Below are 21365 nucleotides of genomic sequence, written 5' to 3'. Positions count from 1 at the left end.
AAACAACTATAAAGCCCACCCTTCCATACCTCTAATACTCCCCGTACAAACAAATAATACACGTACCCAATCCATCATGTTCTTATTCAAATCTAATGCCACCAAGCCCGCTGAACGTAGCGCCAACACGCCCAACTCGATCAGGTCCACCCCAGACATCAAGGTCGTTGATATCAGCAATAAGGGTACCGCTACCCAAGCATTGACCACTGGCCCGGCCCAGGCGCTGGTCCCATCTCCGCCACGCTCGAGCTGGTGGCGCACTAAGCTCTTTGTGCCACACCAGCCATCGGTTGCTGATAATAACCTTGCCCTCCAAACGCCCGCGGACTGTGTCTTGACCATGGCCGGCGACGTGGATGACGACTTTGTGGATATCCAATACCGGAAGTTGTCCTATGCCGAAATGGCGTCTATGGACTTGTTGCAAAAGGGAAGAAGTACCAGAGGTAGGAAAAGTGCCGGTCTGGTAGTATGTGACCCTGCCGCCGATTTAAACAAGATGGTGACCGACATTGAGTTTTCGGAAACGTACTCCAAAAACAAGCAGAGTCGCTCTGCGGCGTCAAAGTCGGAGGTGGACGAGGAACAGAGCCACAGCGTGTATTACGACGACGGCGATGACGATATTTTCCCAGTGGAAAAGTTCAAGACCTTCTCCAAAAAGATGAGCAAGGAAAAGAGAAAGAGCTCGAGGTAGGTTCTATATTTTGAGAGGGTTACCATTTTCTCCCTATGCGTGTTTAATGAAGGTTTTTAATTCGGATCGATTGCATAGGGCCGAATCAGAGCGGTATTACCACCAGTTGAAAATTGATGAAAGGCTGAGTAACAATCACCGAGGTGACTCTTAAATACGGCACCTGTTACCCCTTTTATATCGTGCTCGTTTCAATACAACCCCATTGGTTCTGTGTAGCTCTCAGAGACGGTACTTTCGAGGAAACAAGGCCCAGATACATTGGGGTATATCCAGTAATAGATACGGTTCGCTAGCGATATTTTTTATAGGTAAGACTGAGGGGGCAACTATCGGTGACTGCGGCATTAAATGGTATCTAATACGCCCATTGCATGTTGTGCAAGTTATTCGGACTGTTTGTTGCACACAGGTTGTGTGTAAATGGCAATTAGGTCGATGTAGCCTTGTTCTGATTGCAGGTTAGAGATGCCTCTGAGTCGGTTTAAGGTTGAGAGTATCGAGTCTGAACAGATCGGGGAATCTAAATTTTTGGTTTTAATTCGCATTTTAGAGGGTGTTCATCCGACTAATAAATTTCAGCGGAATTTTACCCGATATAAATTCCTTCTGCATGCTTCGTAGGACATCCAGCCAACCTCTATTCACGCCTTTGCTTGTCAGATAAAGCATCATGACATACAAGAGTTGAGGAGCATTGAGAAGCCTACACATTACCAAGGAGCTAAGGACTCTAAGCTGGAGCGATAAACGCAGACTGGAAATTTTTAGTCAACTAGGAGACTGAATGTGCTGGGCCTCTTTCGGATTTTTAACGGGTTGGCGGCCCGACCGAAACAGCGCTATTACACCAGCTGGGCACAAGGCAGATACTTAATTCATCTGTTTAGTATTTCGATAGCCCGAATGCCGTATATCTACGCATATTTACCGTTCCTAACGCTGCTTTCGTCTACAGTAATCTAGTATAGCACTCCCGATAGTCGTTCTCCGCCAGACGCACGTGCGATTCACTAATTTAGACCTCTAACGGTCCCTCTAAGCTCCCGGCGGCGCTGGTTCTTGTTAGAAATGTGGTTTTGCTCTTTGCACGCACATGATGCAGTGGGTTTGGGTTTACAAATCCTATGCCAAGACACACAATTAGCCTTCGTAGATCCCACGGTGAGGAACCCATACCGGCCCTTTGAGTCGCAGTGCAAACCCTGGACGGTAGCCCTGTGAGAGACTACTGAGTGGCCGCATGCAAACAAGGGGCTTCCGAGCGATACGTGCCGGGCATAAAAAATCTGGACGTGGCTGGTGCTGCGCCATAGCTATCTTTGCCACTTGACCTCTGTCGTAAATTATACGACGTTAGGCTTCCGGCAGTCATCCAAAAGACACTATTAAAAAGAATAAGCCTCTTATAATCTCACAATATTCTTGTGGCACCAATTCATAGCTTTTTATATTTATCATGGATCTATATTTATCATGGCATTTCTCGTGGGATAACATGGTCCAGCGTCAGGACGACTGTGGCTGCGTCGTATCTCCCCTGGAATGTCGTGCGGGGGCAGACGTAGAATGCAATGCCCTGGCCTGGGAAAATCCAAGCTCGCGATCGCGCTGACTCTACTTAACTATGGGGCTAATGTACACGACCTTTAGACGCCTTAAAAAAACTAAAATACTTCTGCCCAGCACTATCAGCACACAGTTGCATCCTTACCGTCCCATCAAGCCAGAAAGTTGCCATTTCGTTTCTACTGGCTTCTATTGACTTACGCTAGCTCACCGGTTCTAGTTCCTTACACTGACTTCGATTGTCATACCTGCAAATCAAAGTTCTTTGCCTTGCCCTACATCTAATCCCAACTCACATTTCACTCCGCCATGGAACACCGAACGTTCGGGTTGAGCTATCAGGCACAGCAGAAGGTCCAGAAACTTCAGGAGGAGAAGCAGAAGCGCAAGGAGGAGCGCCGCGCGCGTCGCGCTCATGCCGCAAGCGAAACCGACTATGATGACGCCGTCTCTACCAGCTCTTCTACGCTTTCTGGTACTCCCCAGGCCAGCATATCTACCCGTGAAGCGCAGAAACTTGCCAACCCCGACAGTTCGCTCCATACCGCTTCTAAAAGCCGCCTGATGACACAAAAGAAGGAGGGCATGTTCCGCCTGGCAGCCGCGGAGAAACCTGAGACAAAATCGCGCTTCAAGTTTGGTAGAAAAACCACCCCCGGTTCCAGTTCGACAAACCTTGCCGAAACCACACAAACTCCGGCCCTGAGACCAGCCTTGGCCAAGGTGCCCACCGGCAGCTCTGTCTCGTCCCTGTCGATCACAACACGCTCGTCTTCGCTGCCTAACCTAGACGACGTCACTCTGGCCCGAACCAGTGGCCGGCTCTCCACAAGCCAACTGGAGCATTCGGGCGCGTCGCTGGTTATTGGGGTGTCCGTATTGGGCCGCGCAGCTACCAATAGCTCGGACTGGCCTGCGCGCGGCTCCCACTCGCTGTCGCGCGAAGTTTCGCGTGTGAACTCCGTTGCAGGCTTGACCCCACCTAGCTCCGGGCCCACCTCGCGCCAGACATCGGTCTGCCTTACGTCCAAGAAGTATGAACCCTCCGCGACGCTCTTCACCGAGAAAAGCGAAATGGCTGGGAAGAAACAAGATGTGGAACAGAGCATAACAGAAGAGCTCGATACGTCTGACAGGCTGCCACCCACGCGGAAGTACGCCGCTTCGGTGGCCTCCGTTGACCCTCTAACCACGTCTGTGGATGCGATTTCCGAACACAGAGCCGGTTCGGTGGGAACCCCCAGAGGTCCTACAGACAAGATTCCCATTGCTGCCCGCCTATCCCCAGAAGCCATTGCGACGCAGCTCAAACTCGCGCAGATCCTTCCGGTGGCCATAAACGAGCCGGCGCCCGCGCTCCGTGACAAGTGGAAGAAGATGCTCAAGTTCCTCGTCAAGCAGCACCCCCAGGACCCCGTTATTTTCGCGAGTACCCGCATGTACGCGTTGCAGCAGTTCCGCCAGGGCTTCATGTCACTGAAGTTTGCGTTGTTGTTGACACGTAACGTGTTTGTCGGGTGCGAGCTTCTCCCCGAGGAGATGATCCAGCGCATTGTTTTGGGCTATCTTCAGGAGATGAAGGAAGACATGATGGAAAGACTGCGGCGGATCCTCGAGGAGGGTGGTACAGACCAAACGAAGCACTCAGCGACGTTGTCAAGCCTGCCGCACCCATCTACGGTCGACTGGTTGAGTGTCTTCCTGGACGAAAGAGCAGCGGATGTCGATCCGAACTTTGTCCTCCGCGAGATCCACATCTTCGAGAAGCGCACCGAGGACTTGAACCTAGCCGAACTCTACTTCATCCAGATCATGAAAAAAATGAATAGTAATAGCTTGTTGAATCTTACGGTGGAGAAGCATTTGCTTGAAAAGTTATCTGAGCGGGAGACCGGCAAGTCGACCTCACACGACCCGGGAAGGCCCTTTGCCTCGTACGCCAACTTGGCCTCAACCACGAGTTCCGGGTTCTCCACGCCGCTCGTCAAGCCAAAGGCCGCGCCCAAAGGCGAAATTCGCGTCATGAACTACAACAAAGTGTTTTGCCATCTGCTCACGTGGCAGTTATGCTTCGATCAGATCTACTTCAAGGTATATGAATCCGGATACCATAACGAGTTGTCGCTTGACACGTTGATACCGCTGCTGATGTACCTGCTCAAGGACACGCCGCGCGAAGGATTGTACGATGTTTATCTCCAACCGACGGACTGGGAAGCTGAGGTGCAGCCAGAGGAACGCTCGGAGGAACGCCCGGTAAAGTCCGTGGGGTTTGACGCGACACTGCTTCATCTGGAGATGCTCCGCCGCGTGGGTGACGGGAACTCCACTCACCGCAGCCAGGCCAGACAGGGGCTTGTTTTCCACCATGCAACGCAGCGCGAGAAGGTCAAATACCATCAGCTGCTGCCATCCTCGGGTGAGTGCAGTAATTCGCGCCACATCCGCGCTAGCGTGGTGCGCGGCGACACGACGTGTACCGCGCTGACCAAGCCCTGGGGTCCGCGCAACGCGCGCTATCTTGTGCACCCGTTGGCGACCATTCCACTGGGCCTGTTCGACTGCATCATGAGTCTCGACTTTTGGTACCAGGTACCGCTGGCGCGATACGAGGAAATCTTGAGCCACTTCTACCGCATCTTGGATCTGGACCGCGGTTTCTTGCAGTTGTCGCTCTTCGACGTGAAGTTGATGAATGCCACACAAGAAGATGATCCGAACTTGCTTGAGGAGTTTTACCACACCATCGCGGACAGCATGGAGCGCTTGGGCTACGACCCGCATAGTCCGCGCACCGTCATCCCCATGTTGAGGAAAATCGGCTTCCGCACCGTCAAGTATAGCGTTGTTGCGTTTGACAAAAGCAACGAGATGATTGAGAGCTTGTTGAAGTTCTGGGAAATGCGCTTGGATCACCGCTTTCTCAATGCGAGCGGTCTGGAAGGCGGCGCGCAGGATGCCGAGGTCCGTGCCACCAGTAATTTGGAGAAGATCGAGGCGAACTGGAATGAAAGGGGATCGAATTACTTGGTGAATGTGATTGCTGAGAAGTAATGGAAAGCAGGGGAGGGGTTAATAGGCTTTAGGGATATAATTGAGGATAACAAAAGTTGGTGCGGTAGTCCCGTAGGTGAATAAAGAGCAGGTCCCAAGTGACCAAGGGATATTATGTTGCGTGGAATGAATTGTTTGTATTGTCGTTATGGATCCCAACTTGTTCTGTAATGCTAACTCAGTCTGGATACTTTTGATCTAGAGTTTGAGTATTAAGGCAATTAAAACGAAAAAGCAGGGTCAGTTTTTACAACTGCGATTCATTTTAGGCATATACAATTGATTATAAATAACAAAAAAAAAAAAAAAAAACTAACAAGCGTGGATACAAAACTGGAATTTTCTCATCAGAATCCCTTAGTGCAGCATCGCAATCTAGCCTTCAGTCCAATGGGAGAATACACCTCTGGAAACGTTCTCTCTCATGCCGGGGATATGGTTACCATGTAAAATCTGGATTGGAAAACTTCCGATACTTCTCTGCGGTATTGCGTCTGAACTGTTTACCCCATTTGGTGAAAACCAAGAAGCTGAGATTGAAAGTTATTGAGATCATAAACATCAACCATGTGGTAAGCTTTAGGCCACAGGTATCCAACCACGGCTGAATCGCGAAGGTGAAACCACAACCCACTAAGTTGCGAAGAAATAACATAAACACCAAGCTCTCGCTGGCCATATCGGGGTAGCAGTCAATGGCATAGGTCAATGTGATCGCCCCGCCGGAACCAATTCCAAACCCAATGAGGGCCATCCCTAGGCCAGCGGAAACAAACCAATGTGCTTTGTAGGCAGCCCCCAACCCATAGAGAAGCAAACCAGCCGAGTTGATCAATGCCGGCCCGAGCATACACCAGAGCCGCATTTCTGGCTCCATGATTCCCTTGTTCCGCCGCGCCAAATACACCGTCGACCAGTCACAGAATGGACCACCAAAAAACATTCCCAAGATCGCACCAACCAAGGAGCTAAAGTTAGTGTTACCCACATTGGAAGTGGAGAAGTTGAAAGGAGGGGCAGAGAAGATAAGCGATTGGGTGGTTGCCTGAAGTGAGAGCCACATAATTTGTACGCCATACACAAACCCGCCCCAGACGATAGCGGGGAAGCAAACTGTGAGGATTGGTCTGTAGAAGATGACAAACCAGGCGCGAGGATCGGTGTATTTCGTCTCGATAAGGCGCATACGCTGCCAGTAGGTTCGTTTCGGCGGAACCAACGCGCTTGAGCTATTCCGGCTTTCCTGAGCGTGAATGTTTCCGAACTTGATCTCGGAAACTTCTGCATCGCCTGAATGCTCGCGAATGCTGCTCACCACCTGATTCAAAACTAGCTCTTCGTTCTCAAGTGTGGCGAATGGACGGTTAAAGGTGGTGTCCTCCATGGCAAAGGTCTGGATAGCCAAGATTATGCCAAAGAAAATGATTTGGTAGTAATAGCACCATCTCCAGCTTTGGGTCTGGATGATATATCCACACGCCACTGGCCCCAAATATGAACCGGAATAAAGAGCGAATGTGAGGAGAGAGAGTCTGGTGGCTCTTTCATGCTGAAAGAAAACGTCAGTGGTGGAGATTTGCACCAAGGAGTCGACTGGTGCGGCCGCGATCCCCGAAATAATATTCACCGCGTACAACACCTGAACCGTATTTCCCTGAGACCCAATAATGTTGGCAACAATAATCAAGATGGTTCCACAGAGGTAGACAAACCGACGACCCAACTTCATGGCGGTAGGCTGGAGGAACACACAGCCCAAGCCCAAGAACAAAAAGCAGAGCGCCGACGAGATATTGAGCTGGAAGTAGGTGCAATTGAACTGAATCGTCCAAATTTCCCAAACGGGCCCTACCCAGTTTACCGAGGCAGCCTCCAAAAAGGCCCATATCCAAAGAAGGGTGAACTGCCACTCCTTTTTTCTCTTGGACCACGATAACGGATCGTTTGGATCGGAGGAAGGCTGCGGGATGAGCACTACATCGCCCTTTCCACCAGTTTTTCCTTGATGTGTGACACCCAAGAGGCCAGCCACATCCACAAGGTAGACAGTACCAGGAACAAGCTCCTCCTCGACGATCTCGGCCATGCTTCGCGGCGAAGCCACCGTGTGTAGGTTTGACATCTCGGGTTTTGTGCTGATGTTTGGCGTTGCCATTCGCATTGTTCTGGAAGAGAAGGATTCTAGAGGACGTTGTCTTGGTAGATAGAGCCCGACCTAAACATGGAAGCGGGAGGACATTTATACTGCTGGCGAGTCTAGGTGGTTTTCTTGATATCTTATCAAGGCACGGGCTTGAAAGTTGTGACTATGATAAGCCTCCGAGCGATCTTTCCGATAAACTCTGTCCCCGCAATCCGAACCCCCGGAAATATATTATGGGTAAGGCCTTAAACCTATCCTTATTAGCTTTTGATGGATGACGCTAAGCAGCCAACATGCATGGTACCCCACAAGTCTAAGCGGCTGCGCATACACTTTCCCCTTTTGAGCTCAGCCGCAACCACAGGAGAGATTTGGTGTTTAAAGTCAGAAACAGTTAGCATTAAGCCGTGAAAATCATCTGGGTCCATTAAGATTAGGCATAAGTGTTTTTTTCCCTGTATCCTATCGTCCCGCTATCTTTATGTTTCCGTTCTGGCGAGCGTTTATCCCCATTTGTATTGTACGGGGTAGACTGTGCTAAGGGTTTTAGCCCCGTTTAGCCATGCACGGAAGATGAGCTAGGGCCGACCCCTGCGGAACATAAAGGGATACGACCCTTACTCCATTCATGTCTTTGCGGTGATTAGTGGCTTATCTTGGTTAATTAATAAAAGTATTATCTCTAGAAATACCATATACGTCTCCAAGGGAAGATGACTAGAGGGTGTGACTGCTGCAGGGATATCCCAAAGCGGATTTTAGCGCTAAGCACCAAAATGCAATCCCCGCGTAATCATGTAGTGACACGCAAAGTACGTCTCAGATATGGTGGAGGCGGGGAGGATTTCACGTCTCATTTTCCGAAAGCTCGGCCCAAGGAGTACCGTAGGCTTATCCAGGTCACCACGCATCAGAGGTCAATGCCAGATGTGGCATTCTGCACTGTCACACCGGTGATCATCCTTAGATTTCGCTTGATACATGAGTGTGGCATTGAACATTCCGTTCATCCGTCAAAGAAGGATGACCTAAACAGGGAATACATACCTACGCTTCACTTAGACTGTCGGTATGTAGGTAACTGAGCCTAAATATTGTGGCGTGGACAACCCCGACTTTTGACATTTCCAGACTTCCTGGATGAGGCCGGGCCATTGTGAGTTAAACGCGAGGGTGTTACATACCAAACCGAATAAAGAATTAAAAAAAGAAACCCAGGCCGGACAGGGAATTGAATCCTGGATTACTCATACCCAAAGCGAGTATCATACTGGACTACGCGGCCGAATTATCGAATTCTGGATCATCCCGATTTCCACAACATATTCTGTGTTACATCAAAGCCATAACTCTTTTACGCTAGCCATAAGCACTCTGATTTAAGCACTATGCTAAGGATTAATGACGGCACTCACCGATGAAACAATCCCCTATACTGTTACTTGATCGATTCACCAAGTCACTGGCGTCCAGTAAATTGTATTGCTTAACACATTTACTATATACTTTCAGAGGAAAACCCCTACGCTTTTGCTTTAAAGCTCATCATGCTCGAGATCGTCCCAATCATAATCCTGCCCAGCGTCAATCTGCTCTTCCTCCTCTTCCTCCTCTTCTTCAACCGGCGCTGGAACCGCTTCATCCAACCTCAAACCCTTGATCATATCGGTGATTTCATCATCATAGGTTGTCCATTCGGGAATCTGGCGACGTGCACGGTCCAACTTTGGCTCCTTCGTCAACGGGTTGTTACACAAATCAATGGTCTTGGCGGTCTTCAACGACTCATCGGAACACCAGGTCTCACACCACAACCAATCCTGGGGCAACGAGAAAATCCTCAACTCTTTTTGCAAGTTGTTTGGTAAGTCCTGGTCCAAGTTACTTAACGAGTTTGGATCAGCGGACAATTGCTGGTAATGTGCTCTCAACTTGTCACCCGCGCCGATTGCTCTAAACTTTTTCAAGTCAATCACGTACAAGGCACTAATGTGGTACAGATACTCATCACCCAAGAGCTTCGCCCAGTAGCCCTGCTTCCAGAAGCGGAACCCCTCCATCTCCTCCCTGGAGTCACCCATCGGGGTGTACCCGTACGGAGCGCCTTCCAAGTCCATATCCACCAACTCTTTCATGTCTGTGCGCACAATCTGGTCCGAATCCACAAAGATCACTTTTTCCAAGTCTTGCGGAAACAAAACGTCCAAGAAGAGAATCTTGTATCCCCAGATGGTCCTTTGCTTCTCCCGCTGGTTTCTGAGCCACGACGGCCACTTGTAGTTAACCAACTCGTACTTAAACCCGTACTTCTCCGCAAGGGCGGGCAACACCTTCTTGAAGTGCGGCGACATGTAGTTCTCGATCAACCAAAACTTCACCGTGTGCTTGGTGTGCTTCATCACCGACGCAGTCATGATCCCCAAAAATCGTTCATAGAGGTGACCACTGGCAACGGTGAAAATGTTTATCTCTGGCTGCTTCGACTCAACCGACTTCTTGAACAACTTGCCCATAAACCCCTTCTTGGCGGCTGGCACCGGCTCATCCAAGGATTTGTCTTCAAACCCGGGCTTCTTGGCCACCTTAGGAAACACCATTAACCCCTTCAAGTTTAAAATACGGAGCTGGATGCTGTCCACGGGGATCTTTCCTTCCTCTTCAAAACCCTCGCTAGCCGAAACCAAGTCGTAAATCTCTGCTGACCTGGTGCCCTTTTTGATGGTGAGGTCATAAAATCCTGGGTTCGCCTTCAACTGCATGTAGCCGGCTGTGGCCATGACGTTCGTATCGGAAACGGCCGAAGTAACCCCGACAGGGGAAAGATCCACGGCCAAACCGGCGGGTGGGATATGCACCGGGCCAGACAAGTCCTGGGTGTAGTACCCCTCGACGAGGATGTTCTTCAATTCGTAGGTACCACTGACAGTGCCACCAGCAAGGGAGAGCTTCACGTTATCCAAGTCGGTGTTGGCCTCCTGGATGACCACAATCCACGGCGACGGGGTGATCAAGTTCAAAGTGAAGAGGGTTTCTTCTGGAACGAGGTCAAATACAGCCTTCGCAGCATCCACCGCCTTACCCGTCTCGTCAAAGGTGGCACCAGACGGAAACACCCCTCTGTACAATCGCTTTATCGCGAGCTCCTCCACCTTCGGCTTCGGCTGCAAGAGTATTTGCAAGTTGACAAACGGAAGCTTGGTGACAGCATTGACCATGGCAATCACTTCCTGGGCCTTTTCACTAAGGGGGTCAATAAGAAGGGTCACGGTAATTGGCGATTCTTCGTCGCCAATTACCGTAAACTGGTTGTACAGGTCGATCTTGGAGAAGTCAAACCGCTCAAAGAGCTCGTCCTTGAACAAGGAGCGCGTTACAAGGGCAAAGAGTCGCTCAAACCACGAGGACTGGCTAGTCACCTTTTCAAGATCAAAGTCCAAGTCCAAGGTGACCAATGCGCTCTGGATGAGCTCGAGACGGTTTTCCGAATCATGGCTCACCCAGGCTTCCAAATCGGACACAGAGAGCGGTTCCGCTCCCACCGAGATGAATCTCCCACTAAGTAACAAGAAGGGTTTATCACTTGGGAGCTTGTTTCTCACAAGAAGCTCAGACACGTTCCCGGTGGCATAACCAGACTCGGCGCTTTCCACCGTTTCCACCAAAATTTCAACATCCTCCACTGTTAAGCTAAACTTCTTGGACTGAAGATACGTTTCAACCAAGCCGAACAACTTGGAGTCGCCGGTTTGCAACACACGCAACTGCAAGTTTTCGTTTCCGGCGGTTATCCAGAAACGCAAAACATTAGCCAACTGCACACGGACACTTTCATCGTCAAAATCTCCCACCACCCAGAGAGAGGCCATTGGAAGCCCGTCAGCGTCACTTCGGACGGCTGAAACAGCAGCCTCTACCAATTCTTTGTCAATGTCCTTGAACTGGACCACGTTCATGTTTTCTGGGGCAACACGCAAATTGCGGCTCTGGAGCAGCCCCCTGAGCAAAAACTGCTTCAACTGCCCATGTTTCACCGCAGACAAGTCGCCCGGACCGCCCGCCTTCTGAGCCTCGTTGATAAGAAAGTGCTGCAACTCGATAGTATCCTGGTAGATCTGTGCCGCAATATTCTGTTGGAACCTCCCGTCCAAGGCGTAGAACACACCGTTGATGATAACTGACGGATTGGTGATGGAAAACTGTTTCCGCACCTGGGTGTACTTGGTGATATCCAGCTCTGTTTCGTCAAAGTTTGCCTCACCGCTGCTAATATCCTTCAAAAATTGAAGCAATTTCGCCTTGGATCCGGCTTCGTACAAACGGTAGAATTGCTGGGTGAGCTGGGCATCCAATTCGGAATCCACCAACGGAAGAACCCCGATCTGCTGGCAAATCTTTCTGCCCACCATCAACTCGTACACCTTCATCACCACCGCAACGGTTTGCTGGTCCGATAAATTAACCGCAAAGATGGTTTCGTGGACGTTTTCCCGCAATGGCGGGATCTGGCCCATTTGGAAGCGCTGCATATAGACCTCTAAGTTGGTAGAAACCGGCTTGTACGCCTTGTCCTTCTCAATGTTGTTCAAAAAAACCACTCCGGGGGTTTTACCGATGTTGTAACGGGCTCTATCGCGCTGTGCTTGCATGACTGTTGACATGTGGGCAAATTTCTTGATCAATTCCTTGGCCTGGGAGGGCTTCAACCCAAAGTCAGAGAACTGTGAAACGAGATTGTGCTCATCTTCGATAACCTTAAAGAGGCGAAAGACGTCAAGCTGAGCCGCAAGGATCGGTGCACCGTTCACATAGAGCCCAGTGGCGGTATCGTCCAAACCGAACTCATCATTGGTTGCAGCATGTTTCTTGACCTCAGGATTGACCGGGTAGGAGGCGAAAAACGAGACAAACTTTGGAAAGTCCTGCACCACTGTCTGAAGCATTTCAAACTGGGAAAGGGTGTAATTTCCGTCCAAAATGTACGACGCAAGGCGCAAGTCCACAGAGTCAATATCCGTCTGCTTCAACGGCGCAATGTCTTTGTGATAAGACTCCCAGAAAACGTCTGACTCAACCTCAGGGGTGTCCACCTCTAAGATTTTCTGGCCAAAGTCTCTATCGTCGAGCACGATGTAGTCGGTGCGCTTCAACGTCAAGTCCACGCCGTAACCGGTCAAACTTTCCTTTTCAACCGTCTTCTCATCGGGTATATATCTCCAGACGACTCTGAGCTTGCCCTGTTGGACGAACGAATAAATCGTCCGGAACATCCGGCGGAACTTGGTTGAGGCAATGTCACCGTAGACAATGGCGATTGGGCCGGCTTTGCCCATAATGCGGTCTGTGGCAATAAGCCCCTCCTGGGATGATTCGTCAAATCTGAGCGCAAAAATCTCGTCCGAAGAGCAGTAAATCTTGTTGTTGAGCACCATCCAGGCAGCCGGCAACCCGGACTTGGTCCCGACCTTGTTCCCAAACGAGTCCACAGCACATTGGGAAACCAATTGAGCCGAATGCTTTGGAAGCACCACGTTGGAATAGTACTGGTAGTGCGCCTGGACGCGTGGCGAGTGGTACTTATTGGCTAGCTGGAACTCGAACATTGCCGCTGGCATCTCCGCTAGCAACGCGGAAGCGGACTCAAACAACTCCTGATGGGTGAATTGTGCTTCCTCATCATCTAGGCCGATAATTTGGGCAAGAAGAGGTTCGTACAACGATTCGTTTTGTGCGGCAGCAGACTCGAGGAGGTTGAGCTCAAACGGCGTCCGGCGCCACGTCGCCCGGAGGTTCACATCCACCAGGTTGGCAGACGCCTGAAGCACGATGCTGGCAATCGCTAGCCAATGGAGTTTCATGATGTTGGTAGTAGTAGCTGGGTGCAGATAGTGAGAAGGATAAATTGGCGTGATGAAGCACAGATATATGAGGGCGATTTGAAAGACGTATACGAAAGCAGGTTTGAATTGGCACGTGACATGCAGGACCATGGGTGTTGTTTGGAGGATAATGGATGGGGGGGCTTGCTGCTGTGGCTTGCATAGATGTGTAGTTATTATTGGTTTCTGTCATCAACCAATTCTGTCGATGGATATTTTACATGCGTTATATTGAACGTTACAATCCAAGTGTATAGCTGTTTCCTTTGTGCATGTCCATGCCATTTCCATAAGCGGTGTGCCCTCGCTGTTTTCCAGTTTTGCTATCTAAAAGTAGCCCGGTCAATTGGTTCATAAAAAATCTGTAATATTTTGAATCACCAACTTTGAAGAAAACACACCACCGTTTTGTAAGTTCTTCCTCCAATCGTTGAATTGCACTGGTGCTCCCAACGTGAGAACATGGATCAAGTGCCGGAAAAAATATTCGAAACCTGGGGAATTATCACGTGACCCAGCAGCCAACGGCCTTGGGAAATCAATCTCAGGGGTAATGGCAATCATTTAGCGATCCTAGGCTGTGTTCTACGGGGAAGAAGGACCAAGCTTTTATATTGACATCTTTAACTCAGAGTGTCAGAACTCGATTAATCATTCACCTACAGCTATCTATAACCCATCCAGTAACCAGGGCTTCCTCACTGGCCCAGATCTTGCATTTAGCCATCAATTCGACCAAGAAATACCGTCATGTCCCATTTTATCCACAAGTACACGAGAGGCCTCATTGCGATGGAGCACCTCACAAAATCCTCCACTCCACATCCAAACCTCCTCATTTTCATCGGTGGGCTAGGCGACAATATCACCACGGTTCTGTACGTGGCACATCTCGCGCGTGCACTCGACCCTATCGGCTGGTCAGTGGCGGAGCTCCAACTCTCCGCCTCAGGAATCGGCTGGGGGACTGGCTCTGTCGCCCGAGATGTCTTGGAAATCACCGCCGCTGTCAAGTACTTCAGCAACCGAAAAGTGGTTTTGATGGGCCATTCCACGGGGTGCCAAGATGTGCTCTACTACCTCACCCAGCAGTATCTCGACGATCCCAATGAGCTTTCCAGCAGGCCCTACGTTGCTGGTGGTATCTTGCAGGCTAGTGTGAGCGACCGCGAATGCTACGTTATGCTCAACGGTCAGGAGATCTGGGAAGACAAGCTCGCCAGGGCAAGGAAGTTGGTGGAGGCAGGAAAGGGAGAGGAGGTACTTCCTCGGGAGTTTCCCCTCAGCTTCTTTGATTCGCCCATCTCGGCTCAAAGATGGGTCGACCTCATGGATGTCAGAGGCGCCGACGACTACTTCAGCTCAGACCTTACGCCCGAGGACCATCAAAAGACCTTTGGTAAAGTGCGGAGCAAGCTCCTTGTGGCGTACTCTGGGAACGATGAGTGTGTCCCCGCCGAGGTGGACAAGCAGCTGGTGGTGGACGGGTTCCGCAAAGCGACACCGGCCGAATGGTGGAGCGATTTCTCCGGCTTGGTTCCCGGTGCTACCCATAATGCGGGCAGAGGGTCCGAGCCAGGAGCCAGGGAAGCGTTGATTGAGAAGGTAAAGACTTTTTTGCAGATGGATGTGAGCGAGGGGGCCAAGTTGTGATACGGTACATGATATAAACTGGGGGAATAAACTGAGATGTGGTTATGGGTATTGTCTTGACGAAACTGAGCTGTGGTGCTCTTAGACGGATCTCTCAATTCTACTTTAGTTGCCTATCTTGCCCATCCAGCAGTTACAATAAATTTTTGATAAAGGGTGTTGTCTTATGAATATGACTGTAGGAAACGATGAACGTTGGGGCACACACCCAACTGGTGAAGAGCAAACCGCTTGGATGCTATTGTTTATCTTACCCCCGTATATTTAGAGATCAGCGGGCATATGGCGATCCAGTTGGTTGGCCCTCGGAGATATGAAATTGCCCTCTAGCAGAACATAGCATTGCAGTGCCACACCAAGATAAATCAGCATTAGCGGCTCAGTAGCTTTTGCTGCAACATCTCCGATGTGGCAGACCGCGCCATGTCGGAAATCCCACCATAGCACAAGGACATTTGCTAATGCATTCCCCAGAGCGTATTTTTCCTATTCTGGCCACCCTCAGTTGGGCAAATTTTATTTGTACGATCAAATGTCTAGAATCTCTTTTGGCAACAAGTTACTGATGTCTTTTCCTTTCTTTGGATAGCTGCTTATATGTAGACGAAACGGCGAAAGCTCAAAGTTAGCTGCTAAAGAGGCTTCGGCAGTTTTATCTATTTATCGGTGCTCATTGTCCAGTTTTCGGAGATGGAGAATTTATCGGAAATGACCTGAGAACGCGCCAAGGACTTGATCCAGCGCTTCGATGGCCCATACATTATAGGGGCCAGACCGCGAATCCTCCGCCGTTGGACATTAATCCTGGGGTGGCGATCAATACAGGATAAACTCCTTCATGGGGCATAATTACTGTTTTAGTAAAAATTAACCAAGCAATATCCTTACCTTAATCTTATTACCGTTGTCCCTTCGTGATCACTTCTCGTAATTGGCATAAACACGGCCTGGTAGCCTGTCCCCCCGGGCCCTAAACTCTCATTAAATTTCCCTTAAAGAGTTTATTTTGGGAACTTCACCCGGGCTTCCGTGTATTTTCAGACAGATCCCCATGCAAGATTCAGCTCGCAGCACGGCCCTGTTTTATCTATCAAAACGGGGATAGCACCAGTCACACAGAGTAGCACAACGGTGAAACATTCCAGCTGCAACTAACATCGGGGAAAATGGTACCAGCCACTAATTCCTAAAGCAAAAGGGTGGTCCGTTCCCGGGTAACTCCACCAAAGAAGCCTTTCTTAGTATTGTGAATAAGGCCCGACGCGTTATAACGCGGCAACTGCACCCACCCGCACGGACTCTACTAACCCTAATTTTCGCGTCCCGTTTTGACGCGACAGAAGCCCAAGCGCGGTCTGTATGTATTCACACGTGACTAAATTTTTTTTTTACCCAGATCAGTCGCTCGACAGGGCAAACCTGCGTCAATATCGAAAACAGGCACTGCTCCTGCGAAGCTGTTGGCTACATGAAAGCACGACATCTGCATGAAGAAGTTCTGCAAGAGATAGCTCTGCAAGTTCTATCCCGGGATATAAAAGCATCACATTTCCACCGTTGGTTCACTCTCTAATCCCTATTATCTAATTATAATCGAATCGAATCCAAAATGTCCTCTCCATTCAAGATCGCTCTCCAGGAACAAGACGCCAATATCAGACAATTGAACATCAAGTCGCCGTTCTCTAGGTCAGGCTCCGTCTCTCCGACCAAGTTCACTCCTTCCAAATCCTCTCCCATCAAGCGCGCTCCGCTCAAGGCGTTCCAGATCTTCCAAGACGACACCTACTACCGCACCACGATCACTCCAAAGGGCGCCGTCGACCGCGTTGACAACAAGGAAAACGTATTGCAGCCAACCAAGACCACCGCGTCGCCAATTCGTAAGGCCGGAAAGCGCGTTCCCTTGAGTGTGCTCGACATCAAACAGTTCCCGTGCTTCATCAGCCTCGCGTCTGGCGGTAGGTTGGGCGCGGTGTTGTCATTAACCAACACCAACTTCAGCAACGTGGAGCAGCTTCCAGCGTTCGTGACGCCGCCAAGAGACCGGGCCAGGCAGTTTGTGTTCAAGACCACTCAGGACGCCCCATTGGTCACCTTTAAGAAGGCTAAGAGAACATTGTCATTCTCGGAAAGCAAGGAAGACAGGGAAAAGATCCAGCAAGCTGGCTTCAGGATTTTTAACGACGCTACCGTTGTTGTCTAACGTGTGTGTTTTTGTTTTGGGTTTCGTTTTGGGTCTGGGTTTGTTTTCATGTAATCAAGGATATGTTTTTACTTCAATGTAGATACCTCGTTGTCTAAGCTGTTAAGTGTGACGCCAGCAGATGCAACACCGTAGGCTTGCACTTACCAATCCTCCCGTATGGAGGCCAAACGGCTCCTCGAATTGACTCGACGATAATAATGAAAAAACCCTGAATGGAATTTGCTGCACCGGTCACAGAAGGATTGTCAGAACTCGACGAGATCCTTTGAGTTATATTGTGGATGAATATCTCAAAGTGAGATCATTATGCCCATGTCTTTAATGCTATATGAGTCTCTGATTCTCCAATAACATTTATTTCAAAGGATTTCTTCGTGATTGCATATATCGTTTGTACAAAGGTTAAGGGTCCACGATAGGCATTGACTACCCTCTATTTGTTATTCCAGACAGAACCCTTGTAAGGCCTCCGATTGTTTCGTAAGTTAGGGATGCATACTGCCAGGCTTATAATTACAACGTAGTCAAACAGCCTAATGTTCTACGCCTGGTCAAAGAAGCCCCTTCATTTTGTCTCTATCAACCTTCATCGCAATCATGATTTCAGCCAAAACCCCTTCAACTACACCTACTTCATAAATCATACTATTCAATATAAACTGGCGAACTATGTACAGACATACCAGACAACTACTTAAACAAAAATCCGTACCATGCCTCCTTTTTCTGCTGACGCTGATCGGCCGGCAAGTAACTCGCAACGTGCTCCTTAATCTTGGCAACGGCACCGTCTGCCTCGTACTGTCTGCCCAAGGCATCGATGAAGTTTCCTTCCGGGTCCATCAAGTAGAAGAAAATGGAGTGGTCGACCAAGTAATCCTGACCCGGTTTCAAATCCGGAGGAGTGGAGAAGTAAACTCTATACCGCTTGCACACGCTCTTGATTTCGTTGTACTCGCCGGTCAAGCCAATCAAGTCCTCGTGGAACTCGGAAAGGTATTCCTTGATGATCTCTGGGGAGTCACGGGCCGGGTCACAGGTGATGAAAATCGGTTGCAAGTTAATGTTGTCCTTTTTCAATTCGTCCAACATCAACCCCATCTTGTCAAGCTCATCTGGACAGATGTCTGGACAGTGAGTGAACCCGAAGTAGACGAGCGAAAACTTGCCCTTCAACTTCTCCTCGGTAAAGGTGTTACCGTTGTGGTCCACAAGGTTGAACGGGCCTCCAATTAATGGCTTTCCAACCCCACGGTTGGCTTCGGCCTCCTTCTGAATGGCCAAGCGGCGCTTCTCTCTGGAAAAGAACCACGTGAACCCCCCACCAGTGACGAGCAAAAGCACGATCGCCTTCCAGGAGGCAAACTCAAGGGATCCAGACGGCGTGGCTGTAGCCTTGGGTGGCGTGTTCACCCCCACGGCGATTCTGCTGAGCGGTTTTTTAGATGACAGTTCTGGGGTTTCTGGGGCCGCCGACTTCTGTTGGAGTCTGGAGGAAAGAGTAAAGGATCTGAGAGGCGCAGCTCTGAAGACTCGGGAGACTGAAAGCGCAGCGCTGAGTCTCTGGTTCAACATATTGATTGGGCTGGATGGCTAATCGTCTATGGGGTGATAAATATAAACTGGCTTTATCTAGGCTTCCCGAGAATGATTTTTCAGTCTCCTGCCGGATATTTGCTCGCTTACTAAAAGTGGCGTGGTCACGTGGCATGAGTGATATTTAGAAGTGACGATAAAAGTACCATGGCATGGCTAATATCGTAAGCTCCCTGGGTTAAGATTGAAAGTGTAGTATAAATCGTTAAAACTTCTGGTTTTCCAATTTAGCTATGTGATTGTTACATACCTATAATCTCTAATTGTCTGAGACAGAAACTTAACCTGGAATCCCTGTAGCAAGACCCGTAAGGAAGCTCATAAACCCCATAGCTGGCTTTGCGTAAGCATTATCTGTAGTTTGAGGCATTCTGTAGAATCAGAATTGGTATAATCACTTTTCTCAACGAGATAAACCTTGCTAGCATGCATATCCCATTCAACCAACTTCAGCCTCGTGGTCCTCTTCAACACCTAAATCGATTTCTAGTTTGCATGGGTAAAGGGAAAAATGCATAGAGCCGAAGCTGGAAGCTGTACCCATTCGGAACCGTGTTCCGCGGCAGAGATTCTCTATCTGTTGTACGAATTCGGTAACTCTATACCCATTTACGGACTACGCTTCCGTTCTCCCGGACAATACCCACCGTACGGCAAAATATGCATTCCTGCAGGTGACAGCCGCAAGGCGTTTCGGAAGTTTTCATGGACCCTAGTTCCGTCGAGATGGAAGTCAGAGAATCCCAGAGCAAGTATATTGCATCCGTGCCAAGTAACAGAAATTACGCCAGCGCGGAATGCAAGTCAGGCAGAAGGAATTAACACCTTGCTTGTAATCCCAGGTCTGACATACTCTGCAGCCTCTGTCTCATCGCACCGGTACCAATCGCTTCGACTAACTCCTGGTATTTCATGGACTGCGTTGCCATTGGTCTCCTGTGAATTACATAACTAAGGTTCGTCGAAACTAGTTTGACAAGATTGTAACATAAGCATTAATTGTATACGTAAAGATGGCTGTTTGGTGGCAGCACATTAGATAATAAAGCAAAGGAGCGTCTAAAGGTCGTCAGAGCTTGTACCGTGGGTGGTAGCCAACTTGGTGTCTTGAACAAAGTCGGTTGGGTGACCAGCGTACGTGCTGTGTGGAACCCACTTGGCAGAGTTACGTGGGTTGGTCTCCTCCATCATTCTGTCAACCTGCTCCAAAGTCAACCCCTTGGTTTCTGGAATCAAGAAGTAGGCGTACACAAGACAGCAGCAGCACAAAGAACCCCACACAAAGAACACCTTGGCCCCTAAATTACCCTCGTCCTCGCCCACCATGTATGGAGTGATGACAGAAATGATACAGTTCCACAACCAGTTGGACGCGGTGGACAACGCAACACCACGCGATCTGATTGGCAATGGGAAAATCTCACCGATCACGACCCAGGCACCTGGACCCCAGGTGGACGCAAAGAAGAAAATGTAGATACAGATGAACGAAATGACAGCCTTAACAGCGGTGTCACCTTTAGGATCAATGGTACCGACGATGGCAGCAATGAACTCACAGACAAGCATACCGACAGCACCCCAGATCAACAATGGGCGACGGCCAAACTTCTCAATACTCCAGAATGAGATTGGCGTGGAGCAGACATTGACCAACGTGGTAATCAAACCAATCAAGAATGGGTTCTTGATAGTCTCCAAAGTCTGGAAGAAGGTTGTACCGAAGTAGAAGATGAAGTTGACACCGGTCCACTGTTGCATCATCTGCAACGAAGTACCCAAGATGGTTCTTCTCAAGTTCGACGCTGGGTTACGTAACCCACCCTTGAAACACGCCATCCACGACAGGAAGTAGCCACCCTGTGGAGAAATCTTCATCTCGTAATCATTGTTAGCAATAATCTCCGCAAGTTCGTCTCTGATGTAGTCAGAGTCAACTGGCTGCCCACGCAATCTGGAAAGAACGGCCGCTGCCTTCTCGTGGTCACCCTTCTTGACATAGAAACGTGGGGACTCTGGGAGGAAAAACAAACCGGTGGCCAAGATCAACGCCCAGAGCATCTGGAGAGCGATTGGGATACGGTAAGAACTGGTGTTTTCGCGGTCCTGAGTACCGTAGCCCACACAAGAGGCTAAAAGTAGCCCAATGGTGATACAGAACTGGTACCCAGAAACCAAAGCACCACGAACCTTTCTTGGGGAGATTTCAGACATGTAGAGAATAATAATTGCCGAAACGAAACCAACACCGAACCCGGCAATCAAACGACCGGCAACCAACAATCCAAGAGAGGTAGAGGCAGTTTGCAAAATAACACCGACGATAAAGATACCACAACCACCGATGATGGTGATACGACGACCGAACCAGTCGGCCAAGTCACCGGCAATAATAGAGCCGAAGAAGGTACCAGCAGACAAGATGGAGGTGATCAAAGACTTTTTCCAGGCAGGCAATTCGGTATGGCCTGGGGCGAAACGGCTAATGAAGTAGTTCATACCCATGACACCGGAAATGTAACCGGAATCGTAACCGAAAAAGATACCACCAAAGGCAGCAAAGGC

General features: G+C 49.5%; 8 protein-coding genes across 8 annotated transcripts in view; 4 read left to right on the top strand and 4 right to left on the bottom strand.

Annotated features, from left to right (window-relative positions):
* Positions 1–76: 76 nt before the first annotated feature.
* Positions 77–700, top strand: BABINDRAFT_9599 (uncharacterized protein; the record flags this gene model as incomplete). Its single annotated transcript, XM_019132994.1, has 1 exon — positions 77–700. The coding sequence occupies one exon, from the start codon at positions 77–79 to the stop codon at positions 698–700; it is 624 nt and encodes a 207-aa protein (XP_018983314.1).
* A 1803-nt stretch (positions 701–2503) lies between these two features.
* BABINDRAFT_163035 (uncharacterized protein) lies at positions 2504–5454 on the top strand. Its single transcript, XM_019129680.1, has one exon. The coding sequence runs from the start codon at positions 2579–2581 to the stop codon at positions 5321–5323; it is 2745 nt and encodes a 914-aa protein (XP_018983313.1). The 5' UTR covers positions 2504–2578; the 3' UTR covers positions 5324–5454.
* Positions 5455–5619: 165 nt separating this feature from the next.
* Positions 5620–7532, bottom strand: BABINDRAFT_163034 (uncharacterized protein). The gene has a single exon (XM_019129679.1). The coding sequence runs from the start codon at positions 7482–7484 to the stop codon at positions 5763–5765; it is 1722 nt and encodes a 573-aa protein (XP_018983312.1). The 5' UTR covers positions 7485–7532; the 3' UTR covers positions 5620–5762.
* A 1112-nt stretch (positions 7533–8644) lies between these two features.
* On the bottom strand, positions 8645–13806 carry KRE5 (Kre5p; the record flags this gene model as incomplete). The annotated part of the gene is made up of 2 exons (XM_019131151.1): positions 8645–13279; positions 13744–13806. 2 exons carry the CDS (start codon positions 13804–13806, stop codon positions 9002–9004), a joined length of 4341 nt encoding a protein of 1446 aa, XP_018983311.1. The 3' UTR covers positions 8645–9001.
* Positions 13807–14092: 286 nt separating this feature from the next.
* Positions 14093–14995, top strand: BABINDRAFT_172464 (uncharacterized protein; the record flags this gene model as incomplete). Its single annotated transcript, XM_019130887.1, has 1 exon — positions 14093–14995. The coding sequence occupies one exon, from the start codon at positions 14093–14095 to the stop codon at positions 14993–14995; it is 903 nt and encodes a 300-aa protein (XP_018983310.1).
* Positions 14996–16495: 1500 nt separating this feature from the next.
* Positions 16496–17201, top strand: BABINDRAFT_14962 (uncharacterized protein; the record flags this gene model as incomplete). Its single annotated transcript, XM_019127220.1, has 1 exon — positions 16496–17201. Exon 1 carries the CDS (start codon positions 16605–16607, stop codon positions 17199–17201), a length of 597 nt encoding a protein of 198 aa, XP_018983309.1. The 5' UTR covers positions 16496–16604.
* A 638-nt stretch (positions 17202–17839) lies between these two features.
* Positions 17840–19237, bottom strand: SCO1 (Cu-binding protein). The gene has a single exon (XM_019129678.1). The coding sequence runs from the start codon at positions 18777–18779 to the stop codon at positions 17895–17897; it is 885 nt and encodes a 294-aa protein (XP_018983308.1). The 5' UTR covers positions 18780–19237; the 3' UTR covers positions 17840–17894.
* A 622-nt stretch (positions 19238–19859) lies between these two features.
* BABINDRAFT_168564 (sugar porter family MFS transporter) overlaps positions 19860–21365 on the bottom strand; it is a gene marked incomplete at both ends in the record, with an annotated part of 1818 nt that continues 312 nt past the window's right edge. Inside the window, one exon of the mRNA XM_019130593.1 lies at positions 19860–21268. Within this exon, the coding sequence (XP_018983307.1) occupies positions 19860–21268 (1409 nt within the window). The remainder of the gene's footprint in view (positions 21269–21365) is intronic.

This window comes from Babjeviella inositovora (assembly GCF_001661335.1).
Source record: "Babjeviella inositovora NRRL Y-12698 unplaced genomic scaffold BABINscaffold_12, whole genome shotgun sequence".
NCBI lineage: Eukaryota > Fungi > Ascomycota > Pichiomycetes > Serinales > Babjeviella > Babjeviella inositovora.
Note: the sequence above shows the minus strand (reverse complement) of the source record. Positions and strands in the feature narration are given on the sequence as shown.

Bases quoted from the DNA above. Each gene is read 5' to 3' on its own strand.
- BABINDRAFT_163035 (XM_019129680.1), top strand. From the start codon at position 2,579: ATGGAACACCGAACGTTCGGGTTGAGCTATCAGGCACAGCAGAAGGTC.
- SCO1 (XM_019129678.1), bottom strand. From the start codon at position 18,779: ATGTTGAACCAGAGACTCAGCGCTGCGCTTTCAGTCTCCCGAGTCTTC.
- BABINDRAFT_163034 (XM_019129679.1), bottom strand. From the start codon at position 7,484: ATGCGAATGGCAACGCCAAACATCAGCACAAAACCCGAGATGTCAAAC.